This window comes from Lithobates pipiens, unplaced genomic scaffold, assembly GCF_037356315.1.
Source record: "Lithobates pipiens isolate NorthernLeopardFrog02 unplaced genomic scaffold, aLitPip1_a1.2 Scaffold_18, whole genome shotgun sequence".
Lineage (NCBI taxonomy): Eukaryota > Metazoa > Chordata > Amphibia > Anura > Ranidae > Lithobates > Lithobates pipiens.
Window position 1 is genome coordinate 78,059,545 of NW_027507758.1, and position 13,002 is coordinate 78,072,546.

A 13,002-nucleotide genomic window follows, 5' to 3' on the forward strand; every position below is an offset into this window, starting at 1 on the left:
ATTATAGCTGCTTCGCCTCTCCAGTACCCTTTCAGTGTGTGTATGTGTATTGTGTGTGTGTATATTATGTGTGTATATTGTGTGTCTGTGTGTATATACTGTGTGGCCTCATAATCTATTGAATGGGGGCCCCATAATCTTCTCCTATTGCCCAGGGGCCCCAAAATCTCCTATTGCCTGGGAGCCCCATAATCTTCTGCTATTGCCCAGGGGCCCCATAATCTCCTATTGCCCGGGGGCCCCATGAGTTGTCAGTCCGCCCCTGAGTACAGGACAGTGAACACTCTGACTTTTAAAGAGCACAGTGGGAGTGGAAACGAGGAGGGGTGAGAATTAATTAATTGGCCACTTCGCAGATCCTGGTTCCGCCATGACCATCCATGCTCCAGTACACAGTTTTTAAAGAGTGACGTGAAGTGTATCTTTTTGGCGTGTCACTTTTACATATGAATGCATTGAAGTGAGAATTCTATAAGTGTGATTAAAGAGTTTTTAACTTTGTTACGCTATTGGAGGCAATCTCTCTTTTTTTACTTGCATGGGTATATTTATGCGAACTGCCAAGAAAAATACAGTGATTGTCTGAACTGCAAGCCTGGGGATCTCCCATTTAAAATCCTGCAAAGAGGGTAAACGCAATTCTAGCCGAACACGCAGGTGTGAGGCTTTTCAGCTGGTGAGTTCAATCACATAGGGCAGTGATGGCAAACCTTGGCACCCCAGATGTTTTGGAGCTACATTTCTCATGATGTTCAACTACCCTTTAAGCCCCTGTACACACGGTCGGAGATTTGGACAACCAAATCCGTCGGATTTTGCCCGTCGGATTTTGCCCGTCGGATTTTATCCGACGGATCTTGTCCGAAACTGTTGCATACAAACGGTCGGACAAAGTTGTCAAAAAATCTGATCGTTCAGAACGTGATGACGTAATTTCGTTACGATGGGACTACATTCAGGCTAATAGCCAATAGCTTTGATGTAAGAATTTGATCTGAGCATGCGTGGCACTTGGTCCGATCAAAATTCTCTACACATGATCGGAGTATGTCCGATCGGCCCAGTTGGTCGGGAAATATTTCCAACAAGTTGCAAAATTGGGTCCGACGGATATCAGTCCGATGCATACCACACACAGTCGGATTATCCGACAACACGGTCCGATAGGACACATTCCGACGGATTCTCCGACCGTGTGTACAAGGGCTTAGAGTGCATGAGCATCATGGGAAATGTAGTTCCAAAACATTTGGGGTGCCAAGGTTCACCATGACTGACATAGGGGAAGTCACGGACACTGTGGTGTGGTGAAGGAACTGGTTGCAAGATCTGTCTAATTAGGAGACACTGATTATCACCGGTTACCCTGTGGGTTGTTGTGTGGGTTATCACCTATGGACTTTATGTAATAATTTGCACTTTGATGGACTTTGGTCATAGAGGGGAATGGCACTGCACTTGCTTTGAATAATTAATTAGTTTTAGGGTACTGTTTATTATAATTTATCTAGTTTTGGTATAATAAGCACAGTGGCGATACGCGGTTTGCGAGGGAGTAGTGTGTGTGTATTATTGATTTACAAAATAGCTTATAGACCAAAATATTGGAAAGCTGCTTCTGATAGTGAAAGGGTTAAACCAACTTACAGTAGACAGTCAGCAGCAGGAACAGTTCAATGGATGCAGCTGGCTGAAAGGGTTAATTAACACCGGGAAAGGGTTAAGAGCTGTAGTCTGGTGCAGGAACTGCATGTGATTTTGAACAGGAATCGCACTGCATTCCTGTTCTATTCACATGTGAATCTTCATTATTATTTTTGTCCACACCAGAATCGGAACACCCATGCGTTCCGATTCTGCAAATTGCACCGCTTTTCGGGGTGTCATTAACATACACACTTGCTTCGATTCGCATGAACAGAGTTTGACTTGCATTTGGTGCGGAATCCGCACAGAACTCACTGTGAATTTTCAGCGCACAAGTGTGGACCAGGGCTAAAAGCTTCTCTGAGTGGGTCATATGCTTTAGCTACTCTAAGCACTAAGGCGCCATTCACACTTGTGTGACTTGTCATGCGACTTTGTACCCTAAAGTCGCACCCCTTGTTTTCCAATAAGTGGCGTTCATATCTGTGCAACTTAAAGTCGCAGCGACTTTAAAGTAGTTCCTGCACTATTTTAGTCCGTCTTTACTGCTACGCGAGGGCCATCGACTTCAATGCAAACCCTCAAAAGCTGCATGAAAGTTGCACCTGAATGATATACATGCAACTTTGTAAGAGCACACACAGTCACATGGTCAAAACCAAAGTCGCACTCATCCAAAGTTACATAAAAATCACATCAAAGTCGCAGCGAGTTGCACTGTAAAGTCGCAATGGAAATCGCACAATTCTGAAGTGTGAATGGGAGCCTAAGGGGAGAGAGAGTTAATGCAGTGCATACTGGACAGAAAGGGTTAACAGCTGAAGCCAGAAGGAGACAGGGTTACTGCAATGCACAGGATTTCGAAGGGTTAATGACGGCAGCCAGCAGAATGAGCGTTAATGCAATATAACAGGTTTGGAAGGGTTAATAGCTGCACATGGTGGAGAAAGGGTCAATGTGGCGCACAGGCTTTGTAAGGGTTAATGGCAGCAAGAGTTCATGGAACGTTAATGCAAAATCCAGGGTTTGAGAGAGTTAATGGTTTCAGCCAGGGAAAAGGAGGGTTAATGCGACACCCATGGGTTGGAAGGATTAATGGCTGCAGCTAGGAGAAGGGAAGGTTTAGTGCAATGCAAAGGTATTGAAATAGTTAACAGTTGCAGTGACAGGAGGGAATCCTAGAGGATAAAGCCAGCTAGAGCTCCAATCACGTGTGCGGAGATGTTGCTCATACTGGTCAGCTGACCATCCCCCTGCAGGAATGCTGGGAGTGTACTGAGTGAACGATCATGCAACGCTAGGTCTCCCCGGCAACGAGAGAAGCTTCTTTGAGAGTCTCTACAAGCTCAGGAGTCAGCATGGAGGACGGCAGGCAATCCCCAAGCCTTCACCTGGACCTCAGCAACTTTGAGGATGGGGTGAGCAGCCGATACGTCCTGACCAGCCCGCGTTCTCTGGAGGCCTGTGCCCGGCTGGGGGTGAGACCTATTGAGCTGCTGTACAAGTCCTTGGAGGAGGTGAGAGAGGGGAACCCAGAGGTCAGCAGCCAGCGACTGAATGACCTGTACGTGGCTCAGGAGATAGAGCGCCGCCACAAGCTGGATATGTGCAGGCAGCTGAGGATGGAACTGCTACAAGAGGACTGCCAACCAGACAGAGCCTCTTCCCACACCTCTGGAGAGCACAAAGACTGTCCTCCACCCACCTCCCTAGATCAAAGGGACCCTCCACCTCTTTGCACTGACCAACAGGACCCTTTGGATATCTTTACCAGGGGCCACAGAGACTGTTCTCCACTCCCCTTCCCTGATCAACAAAACCTCCCACCTCTTTCTACAGATCGCAGGGTCCCTAAAGGCACTTCAACCAGGAGCCACAGAGACTGTTCCCCACTCCTCTTCCCTGATCAACAAAACCCTCCGCCACTTTGTACAGATCGTCGGGTCCCTCAAGTTACCTCAACCAGGGGCCACAGAAGGGGCTTAGGGACACTTCAAAAAAGTCTGAGTCAGGGAGACCTTAATCAGATGGAGGAGAAGGCACGCCGCATGGGCAGGATGGTTGAGAAAGAGCTTAGGGCCTCGCTACCCGATCGAGATAAGAAAATCGGTGCTTTGATGTTGTTGAAACACCAGGAAGAGGAGATGCTTAAACAGAGAAGGGTACAAGCCCAGCAGGCCTGGGACAACCTGAAGAATGAGGAGAGGTATATCCGAGCCGCACTGGACAGACAAAACTTGCCTATTCAGCTACAGAACCATAGGAGGCGAAGCTGGAGCTCCCAACTTGACTGGCAGGTGGACCCTGTCCATATGTCCTCCCAGAGAACACAATTGCAGGAGCAAAAGCCTTTCCTTAAATATGGCTTGACCAAGGCCATGGTGGATTTAAGGAGCAAGAACATCGGCTATGAAAACACCAGTGGTCATCCACTGGAGGAAAGGATGATTAAGGCCTTCAAAGTAAAAATGGTCAAAGATTTACAGGATAAGAAGAACATCCAAATAAAAAATGAGTATGAGAAGCTTCGACATACCAAACTGAAAGAAAAAGTAGACAACCAGGCCAAAGCTGAGGAGCATGTCAAGAGAGTTTCCATCAAACAGAAAGAGCAACGATCGCAAGAGCTCAAAGAAAAATTAGTGGAGGAAAGGAACAAGGACTTGTATGAGAAGGCATCCAGGGAGGATGAGCTGAAGCTCATGACGAAGCTCCGGGCTATGCGCCTGGAAAAAGAGCAGATGGAGCACAAAAAAATGCTGACTCGCTTGACTGACCACAAGATCCAGCAGGCCAAAGACAATCTAGACAGAAGCATGCTGGGCAAGGCCAAGAGGGCACAAGAACTCAACTTCATCAAGGAGAGTGTCCACCAAGCTTTGAAGAAAAAAGTTGACAGAGAAAAGGAGAACCAGCGCATGGAAATAGTCCACACCATCAAAATAAAGGACCAGAAGAGTGAAAGGATCCAGAAGGAAAAAGAAGCTATAAATGAAGAAGGGCGGCGGATTGCTAGAGCTTCTTTCCATTTTCGGGATAAGATCCGTGAGCAGACCAAAAGCAGGACTTTTGACCAAATGGCCCTGCAGGCGACACTTAATGCCAGTCTTTTAAAAACCATCCCATGAATAGAAAAGGATTCTCTAAGTGCTTGTGCCAATTAGCAAATGCAGTGTGCCCTGTTTGAGATCAAGAACGTTGAAACCAACTCCGCACTACAGGTATGCTGCTTTTCCTGGTGGTAGCCTAGCCTCATAGAACCGATATGGACATTTCCAACATCTTGAACCGAAATATGGGTCACTACAGGTATTTGCCCACTGGAACCACAAAATTATATACCATAGCCTTGCTGGCTTCTTCAGTTCATGGTAACCACAACTAAAACCCAAACAAACGAGGAAGGCTCTCTAGCCTAGTGCATTACTGTATAACTTGTTTAATAGATGCTCAAAGTCAAATGTACTCACAAATGAAGAAAGACACGGGCTTACCATGAACAAATGCCACCCAACATCAGTCTACCAAGTAAGGCGCAGCTAACGTGTTTCAAGAACTGTGCCCTCTTCCTCAGAGCTCAGAGGAAGAGAGCATGGCCCTCAATACACGTTAGCTGTGCCCTACCCAATGGACTTACATTGGGTGGCATTTGGTAGTGCTTTCTTCTTTTGTGAGTTCGTTTGACTATTAAAATTTATTAAACGAGTAATACAGTAATGCACTAGACTGGTGCACCTTCTTCCTTTTTGTTTTTGAGATCAGTCTCATTGTGTGTTTGAGATCAGTCTGAGATACATCTGCACATGTGCATTTCGGAGCAGTGGACCTTCTTCTGACCTGCAGTTGTCTTCCTTCTAAGCTGTTTCAAGCTTCTTTTACATTCTCCTTAGAAGATATAGATGGGAAAAAGCAGTATGAACAAAAAGCCATGTGTACGCATGCCCTAAAGCTTGCTATAGAGTAGACCGTAGCGGATGGTTGGATGTGCAGGCATCATCCGACTGCCCTCAATCATCTCTCCTGGACAGCACTTCCTCTAGGTTGTATCAGGTGACACCCGTATTCAGGCCTACAGAGAGAGGTAGGAACACAATGGGGGAGATTTACTCAAACTGGCGCACGCAAAATCTGCTGCCGCTGTGCACAGCTGCACCAGATTCTGTGTGTACCAGTTTTAGTAAATCTCCCCCATTGCTCCTTGGCCAACAGTATCTGAGAGTGTCATCTGATGTGGTTGGACAAAGCAATTCTTATCTAATGTCTATGGAATAAAATCAGCTCATCTCAACTGGTCTGTTTACAAAAAATGTTATTCCAGATTGTTTACTTTTTATATCCAATGCCAAAACATTTGGTTTAGTTTTGAGTAGAGTAGATAAGGTTTAACAGCCCTGTCAGTATTTTTTTCTTATTGCATTCCTCTCTTCCTGTCCTAGTGACACAACAGGAAGTGAGGAAATCCTTCTTATACAGTTTTCAGCAGAACAAGTGTCCCCATTGGACAATTTAACGTCATGTTCTATTTTTCCTTTTATTTTTCTTTTGATTTTCGATAAGTTTCTGTCTCAGAAACCATGGTTACCAGAAAAAAAAGAGGGTAAATTTCCCCAGCGGGGATAGGACAGTAATTATAATCCAACAAAGGCTCTGAGTCTCCTCTACCCTATCCAATACAAGTTTTGGCTTTAGAGGTTTACAAGTCACCCAATGTGTTGTTTTTAAAGCAAACCTATAATAGAGACATATGGAAGCTGGGAATGCTGAATCCCTTCTTCCAAAAATGCTAGGTGGGTATGAATTCTTTGAGTTCATGACCTGAAAAATGCAGACAAGGACTTGCAAGGTTTCTCTGACTTTTAACAATTTGCATATTTGTTTCACGTTGGTGACTTCAAAGCCTAGTGCACATGGGCCGAATGTTGGGCGACATTGGCCAGTTCAATGGAAACCGGCTAACATTCGGTCTGTGTGTATGGCAGCCATTCAGCTGGCTTCTGTCAGATAAGCATGCTGAATAAGCAGCAGCTGACTGACTCCTGATCAGCGCTCTCAGCCAATGCTAAGAGCGTTGACCGGAGTGTTCTGGTGGGCGGGGGGCATCTCCCATCGGAACACAATAGAACAGCAGGGGAGATCGCTGTACTAACATTGGATTGTTAGTACAGCGGCTCCGACCAGAGCTGTCATAGTATGAAAACCAGGTGACAAGCATTTTCAGAAGAAGCCAACTGTGGCACTACTCCTATTTCACTGATGGCATGCATGCAGGTATTTATTATGCACTGTATTAGAGCATTGTGTGCCGTCTTTCCTGTAACTCCAGAAGCAGTTTTCTGCTACAAATAAATGCCATGCCAGTGTTATAACCTGATAATACAACATAAAACAAAGCATCTCCTTAGATTATACAATATAATGTTTATATACTGAGATTTTTCTCCTAAAAATGCCAATTTCTTTGTAATCTTATGACCTCAGAACTTGCTGACCCAGAATAAATGCATTCAGAATTTCTGATTTTACATGCCACATACAAGTTCCAGGTCTTACCTAATGCCAAGCAACTACAATTTTAAGAAGGAAAGGTCAGCAGTGGCATACACAATATGTCGCTTCTCTGAAAAGTAATCCACAATCCATCACTTTTCAGAAGACAGGTGCCTGTTTTAACACTGGAACACCCATGCCACAACTGCGTGCATTGCATGTGGTTGTGCTACATCCCCCTTTCACTCAATGATACGGGTGGTACATTATTTGCCGTCCCGTGTGTACAACCCTCACCGGCTGTTGTGTTGGGTTCAGGGGAGCGGTAGGAAGGCAGTCGGAAGGAATGGGGGGGGGGTTAAAACCAAGGTTTAACTGCCTATTTTTAACTGCAAGTCCTAAAAGCTGTTCTGCTGCTGGAAAGTTTCCATAAAGATAACTGTTAGGCCGCGTACACACGGGCGGACTGTTCGCCCAACCTTGTCCGCTGAACAGTGTTTGGGCGGACAGTCCGCTCGTGTGTGGGCTTTCAGCGGACAGTTTCAGCGGACAGTTGGACGGACAAAGTCTTTCGGAAATTCCGAAAAACTGTCCGCTGAAACTGTGTTTGAGCGAACAGTCCGCCCGTGTGTGGGCTTGTCCGCTGTACTTTCGAAATGAGCGGACTGTTACCGCTCGGAAAGTCCGCCCATTTCGAGCGCGTGTACAGGTAGGCGGGGCCCGCGAAGGAGACGTCGCGGGCTCCGCCGCCTGGAATGGGCTTAAAGGGGAACTCCAACGCCGAAAAAAATCGGCGTGGGGGTTCCCCCCAAGTCCACACCAGACCCTTGTCCGAGCACGCTACCCGGCCGGCCAGGAAAGGGGGGCGAGCGAGCGCCCCCCCTCCTGAGCCGTACCAGGCCGCGTGCCCTCAACATGGGGGGTGCCTTGGGGAAGGGGGGGCCGCGCGGCCCCCCCACCCCAAAGCACCTTGTCCCCATGTTGATGAGGACAAGGGCCTCTTCCCGACAACCCTGGCCGTTGGTTGTCGGGGTCTGCGGGCGGGGGGCTTATCGGAATCCGGGAGCCCCCTTTAAGAAGGGGGCCCCCGGATACCGGCCCCCCACCCTATGTGAATGAGTATGGGGTACAATGTACCCCTACCCATTCACCTGTGAACTAAAGTACAATAAAAAACACAACACAGAGAAAAAATATTTTATTGCACAGCTCCGGGGGTCTTCCGTCTTCGGGGGTCTTCTCGCCGGACTCCTCCGCTATGTGTGTGTAGCTCTTTTGCTAGCGGAGGAGTCCGGCTTTCTTCCTCCCCGCCGCCGGCCTCTTCTCCCGACTTCGGGGGTCTTGTCCCCCTCTTCGGTTCTTCTGCCGGGCCACCGCGCCTGGTCCGGTGGCCCGGTCTTCTGTCGCCGTCTTCCGTTCTTCTGTCGCCGCCTTCGGTTCTTCTGCCGGGCCACCGCGCCTTCTTGTAGCTCTTTTACAGGCGGTGGCCCGGTCTTCTGTCGCCGCCGCCGCCTTCCGTTCTTGTTCTTCTTCTTCTCCTGGAGATGTTGACTCGACGATCTCTCCGGCCGGAATGCCAGAGCCGCGCTGTGCGGTCACTTATATAGTGGCAATGGGGCGGTGTCACATGGTATATGTCACATGGGTTGGTCACATGGTGACCCCGCCCCCTTACGATGTCATAGTCCCCATGTGACATCAACCCATGTGACCAACCCATGTGACATATACCATGTGACACCGCCCCATTGTCACTATATAAGTGGCAGCGGAGCGTGTCCCTGGCATTCCGGCCGGAGAGCTCGTCGAGTCAACATCTCCAGGAGAAGAAGAAGAACAAGAACGGAAGGCGGCGGCGGCGGCGACAGAAGACCGGGCCACCGCCTGTAAAAGAGCTACAAGAAGGCGCGGTGGCCCGGCAGAAGAACCGAAGGCGGCGACAGAAGAACGGAAGACGGCGACAGAAGACCGGGCCACCGGACCAGGCGCGGTGGCCCGGCAGAAGAACCGAAGAGGGGGACAAGACCCCCGAAGTCGGGAGAAGAGGCCGGCGGCGGGGAGGAAGAAAGCCGGACTCCTCCGCTAGCAAAAGAGCTACACACACATAGCGGAGGAGTCCGGCGAGAAGACCCCCGAAGACGGAAGACCCCCGGAGCTGTGCAATAAAATATTTTTTCTCTGTGTTGTGTTTTTTATTGTACTTTAGTTCACAGGTGAATGGGTAGGGGTACATTGTACCCCATACTCATTCACATAGGGTGGGGGGCCGGTATCCGGGGGCCCCCTTCTTAAAGGGGGCTCCCGGATTCCGATAAGCCCCCCCGCCCGCAGACCCCGACAACCAACGGCCAGGGTTGTCGGGAAGAGGCCCTTGTCCTCATCAACATGGGGACAAGGTGCTTTGGGGTGGGGGGGCCGCGCGGCCCCCCCTTCCCCAAGGCACCCCCCATGTTGAGGGCACGCGGCCTGGTACGGCTCAGGAGGGGGGGCGCGCTCGCTCGCCCCCCTTTCCTGGCCGGCCGGGTAGCGTGCTCGGACAAGGGTCTGGTGTGGACTTGGGGGGAACCCCCACGCCGATTTTTTTCGGCGTTGGGGTTCCCCTTTAAGCCCATTCCAGGCGGCGGAGCCCGCGACGTCTCCTTCGCGGGCCCCGCCTACCTGTACACGCGCTCGAAATGGGCGGATTTGCCTCCGCCTTACGTGGGCGAGTCCGTTCATTTCAAAAGTTGAGCGAACTGTTTGCCCAACCTTGTTCGTCAAACAGTCCGCTCGTGTGTGGGCAAGTCCGCTCATGCAAATTTTGAGCGGACTGTTTGATGAAACTGTTTGCCGAACAAGGTTGGGCGAACAGTCCGCCCGTGTGTACGCGGCCTTATGTGTGCTGAGTATTTACATGAAAAACTGAAATCAGGGTGGAAGTTAGCATTACTTTTCACCTACAGCTTTACAGCGCATTTATTTTGTTTGTAACAGACAGCAGAAGATGTAGGGAGGCAATTCTAATACAGATATCATACAATTCAAGAGGATTAGGAGTTCCCTGCTCATGAGAGCCTACAATCTAAAAATGAGGGATCCGTGTTGTATACCATCTACACAGTGTCTGGATTGTATTTCTAAGACCATTTTCAGTATTTGTAAATCTCTCGTTTTCATTAAAATAATCCTTGGTGATCCTGCCATGAAGGTCTTTAATTAGGCACTTCTTGTTTTAGGGTGACAACCCTCTCTCCCTGTCTCCCAATAGTGATCCTGCATTGTCACCTTGTTATGCAGGCTTCCGATGGAAAATACAAGTTGCTTTTGCAACCCACATTTTTATAGGCATGGTCCACTGTTATGGACCAAGCTCACCCTGAGATGTGCCATGCAGCCGTTTCTGGAGTGCATGTAAACAGGAAGTGACTGGAAATGGGTCGCAGAGGATCAGCAGCAACAAAAGATAAATAAAAGATGTTTTTTTTTTTTTTTAATATCATGTATAATGCACAGTGCTTTAGTAAACTACATGTCATATAGTCTACTTTATTGGAGGGTGAGTGGCCCAGGAGCCAAAGACGTAGGATGGTGTCTGAGAACAGACATTTGCTAGAAGAAGGTAGAGCTGCATGATTAATCATTAGGAATCAAGATAGCAATTTCACCCCCCCACGATCTTAAAGTGACACTAAAGGTAATTTTATAATTTTTTTTAAAATAACAAACATGTCATACTAACTTCCACTGTGCAGCTCGTTTTGCACAGAGTGGCCCCGAACCTGCTCTTCTGGGGTCTCTTGGCAGCTCTCTCAGCTCCTCCCCGCATCAGATTAACTTACGGGCGCGCTCCCGAGTCCATCATTCGGCGTCCATAGATGCCGAATGCAGGACTCGGCCCCACCCCGATTGATGGCAGTGGGAGCCAATGGCTGAGCTGCTATAAATCTATCCAATCAACAGCCAACCCCCTAGCATAGAGAAGGCACAAGGGACAAGTTTGAGGGTTCAGGTATGTAAAAGGGGGGGGGGGCTGGGGGGCCGGTCATTGACAGGTGTTTTTTCACCTTAATGCATAGGATGCATTAAGATGAAAAGACCCAAACCTTTACAGCCCCTTTAACAAAGCATTTTCCTGATTCTATGCTCAAGCTGACAGCTGTTAAAAAACAAAACAAAAAAAAAACAGGCAGTCTGCCAAGTTTCACAACATTCCTCAGCTGCTGAACTAATCATAAACATTGTAATTTTTTGTTCTTTAGTTCAAAGGAATGAACTTCTGTCTGTAAATGAGGTAAATTTAACTACTTAAAGACTAAACCTTTTTCTGACACTTGTTGGTTTCAAGTTAAAATCATCATTTTTTGCTAGAAAATTACTTAGAACCCCCAAACATTATATATATATATATATATATATATATATATATATATATATATATATATATATATATATCAGAGATCCTAGAGAATAAAATGGCGGTTGTTGCAATATTTTATGTCACACTCTATTTATGCAGTGGTCTTTCAAATGTCATTTTTGGGGAATAAAATACACTTTAATGAATTTTAAAAATTGATTAGTTAGTTCAATTTTTTTGTATAATATGAAAGATGATGTTACGCCGTGGGAATCGTGATCTTTATTCTAAGCAAAAAAATCTAATTTTGGCCAGAATCGTGCTGCTCTAGAAGAAGGCAGGAAATGTACAGAATATCTTCTGCCGAATGCTGTGAGTAGACAAAGCAGACACATATTAATGCAACACAGTGCATAAAACATTTCAATTTCAATTCCATTATCAGGAAAAAAAGATTCAGTTTATTTTTATATTTAGAATTATTACTATTTTATATGTATCATTTATAGAGGAGCCCCTGTGTGTGTATTCCTGTTTGGTTTATGTCTTGTGCTGTGCGGTGTGCTAAACATCTTGTGGTTGTAGGCATTTTTAACAACAGAAATTCATTTTTAGTGATATATATTTTTTATTGTTAACATGGAAGGAACAAAATAAAGATTTATCTCTTTTGTTAATGGTGTTCTTTAATTTCTAAAACCTACAATGAAAATTCAGAAAGTGAAATCAGTTATATTGTCATACAGTAAACATCGCAGCAGTGGTAAAGTTTGTAAGACCTTGAACTTACCTGTGTTTTTATCTCCTCCATTGCAGTTTTAGTTCAATAAGCTTTTCAGTGTGCCTCTAAGCCTAGGTTCATACTATTGCGTTTTTTGTATGCCATGTTTGCACGGGCACAGTGGCCTATTCAGTTGAATGGGCTGCTGTACCTGCAGGAAACGCAGGGAAAAGGTCCCTGCATCTTTACTAAAATGCAGCCACATGGAAACCGATTTACATGCTGTACCACATCCTCAACAACGTTCTAGCCTAAGGAGAACAGGTTCTAGCCTAAGGAGAAATGCAGTCTTCTGGCATTTTATGATGTGCCTGCCATACAAAGCTCAAACTTGGGCTAATTTCTGCTGGATCAGCTGAAATTTGAGCAGTGGGTGGCCCGAATGTCAGGAGACAACAGCAAGTTAGAGAAAATCGTAATTCGGACCGTGTGTATGTCGGACGTGCATGCTGGACAGATAAATCTAGAAGGAGAAAGGTCTTCTGGGTAAATATTCCATAACTATTGCAGCCCTGTATGTGAATCTCCTGTATTTAACACATCACGTGGGCTTGCTGACCAGGACCCTGAGACTTGTGCTGCTAAGTCTTGGTAGGTTGGAACAACACTAAACTCAGGTTGCTGCTCAGTCAAGTCCAAGTCAGGGCCGTTTTTAAGGCAGGGCAAAAGGGGCAGCTGCCCTGGGCCCTGTCATTGTTGTGGGGCCCAAAGCAGCTGCTTCATAGTTGCCAACTATCCTGGTTTAAATTCC

General features: G+C 47.0%; 1 protein-coding gene across 1 annotated transcript; it reads left to right on the forward strand.

The window, feature by feature from the left end:
- Positions 1–2,906: 2,906 nt before the first annotated feature.
- Positions 2,907–7,827, forward strand: CCDC185 (coiled-coil domain containing 185). Its single transcript, XM_077485809.1, has one exon. It carries the CDS (start codon positions 3,006–3,008, stop codon positions 4,773–4,775), a length of 1,770 nt encoding a protein of 589 aa, XP_077341935.1. The 5' UTR covers positions 2,907–3,005; the 3' UTR covers positions 4,776–7,827.
- Positions 7,828–13,002: the final 5,175 nt, after the last annotated feature.

Coding starts and splice junctions, on each gene's coding strand:
- CCDC185 (XM_077485809.1), top strand. CDS start 3,006: ATGGAGGACGGCAGGCAATCCCCAAGCCTTCACCTGGACCTCAGCAAC.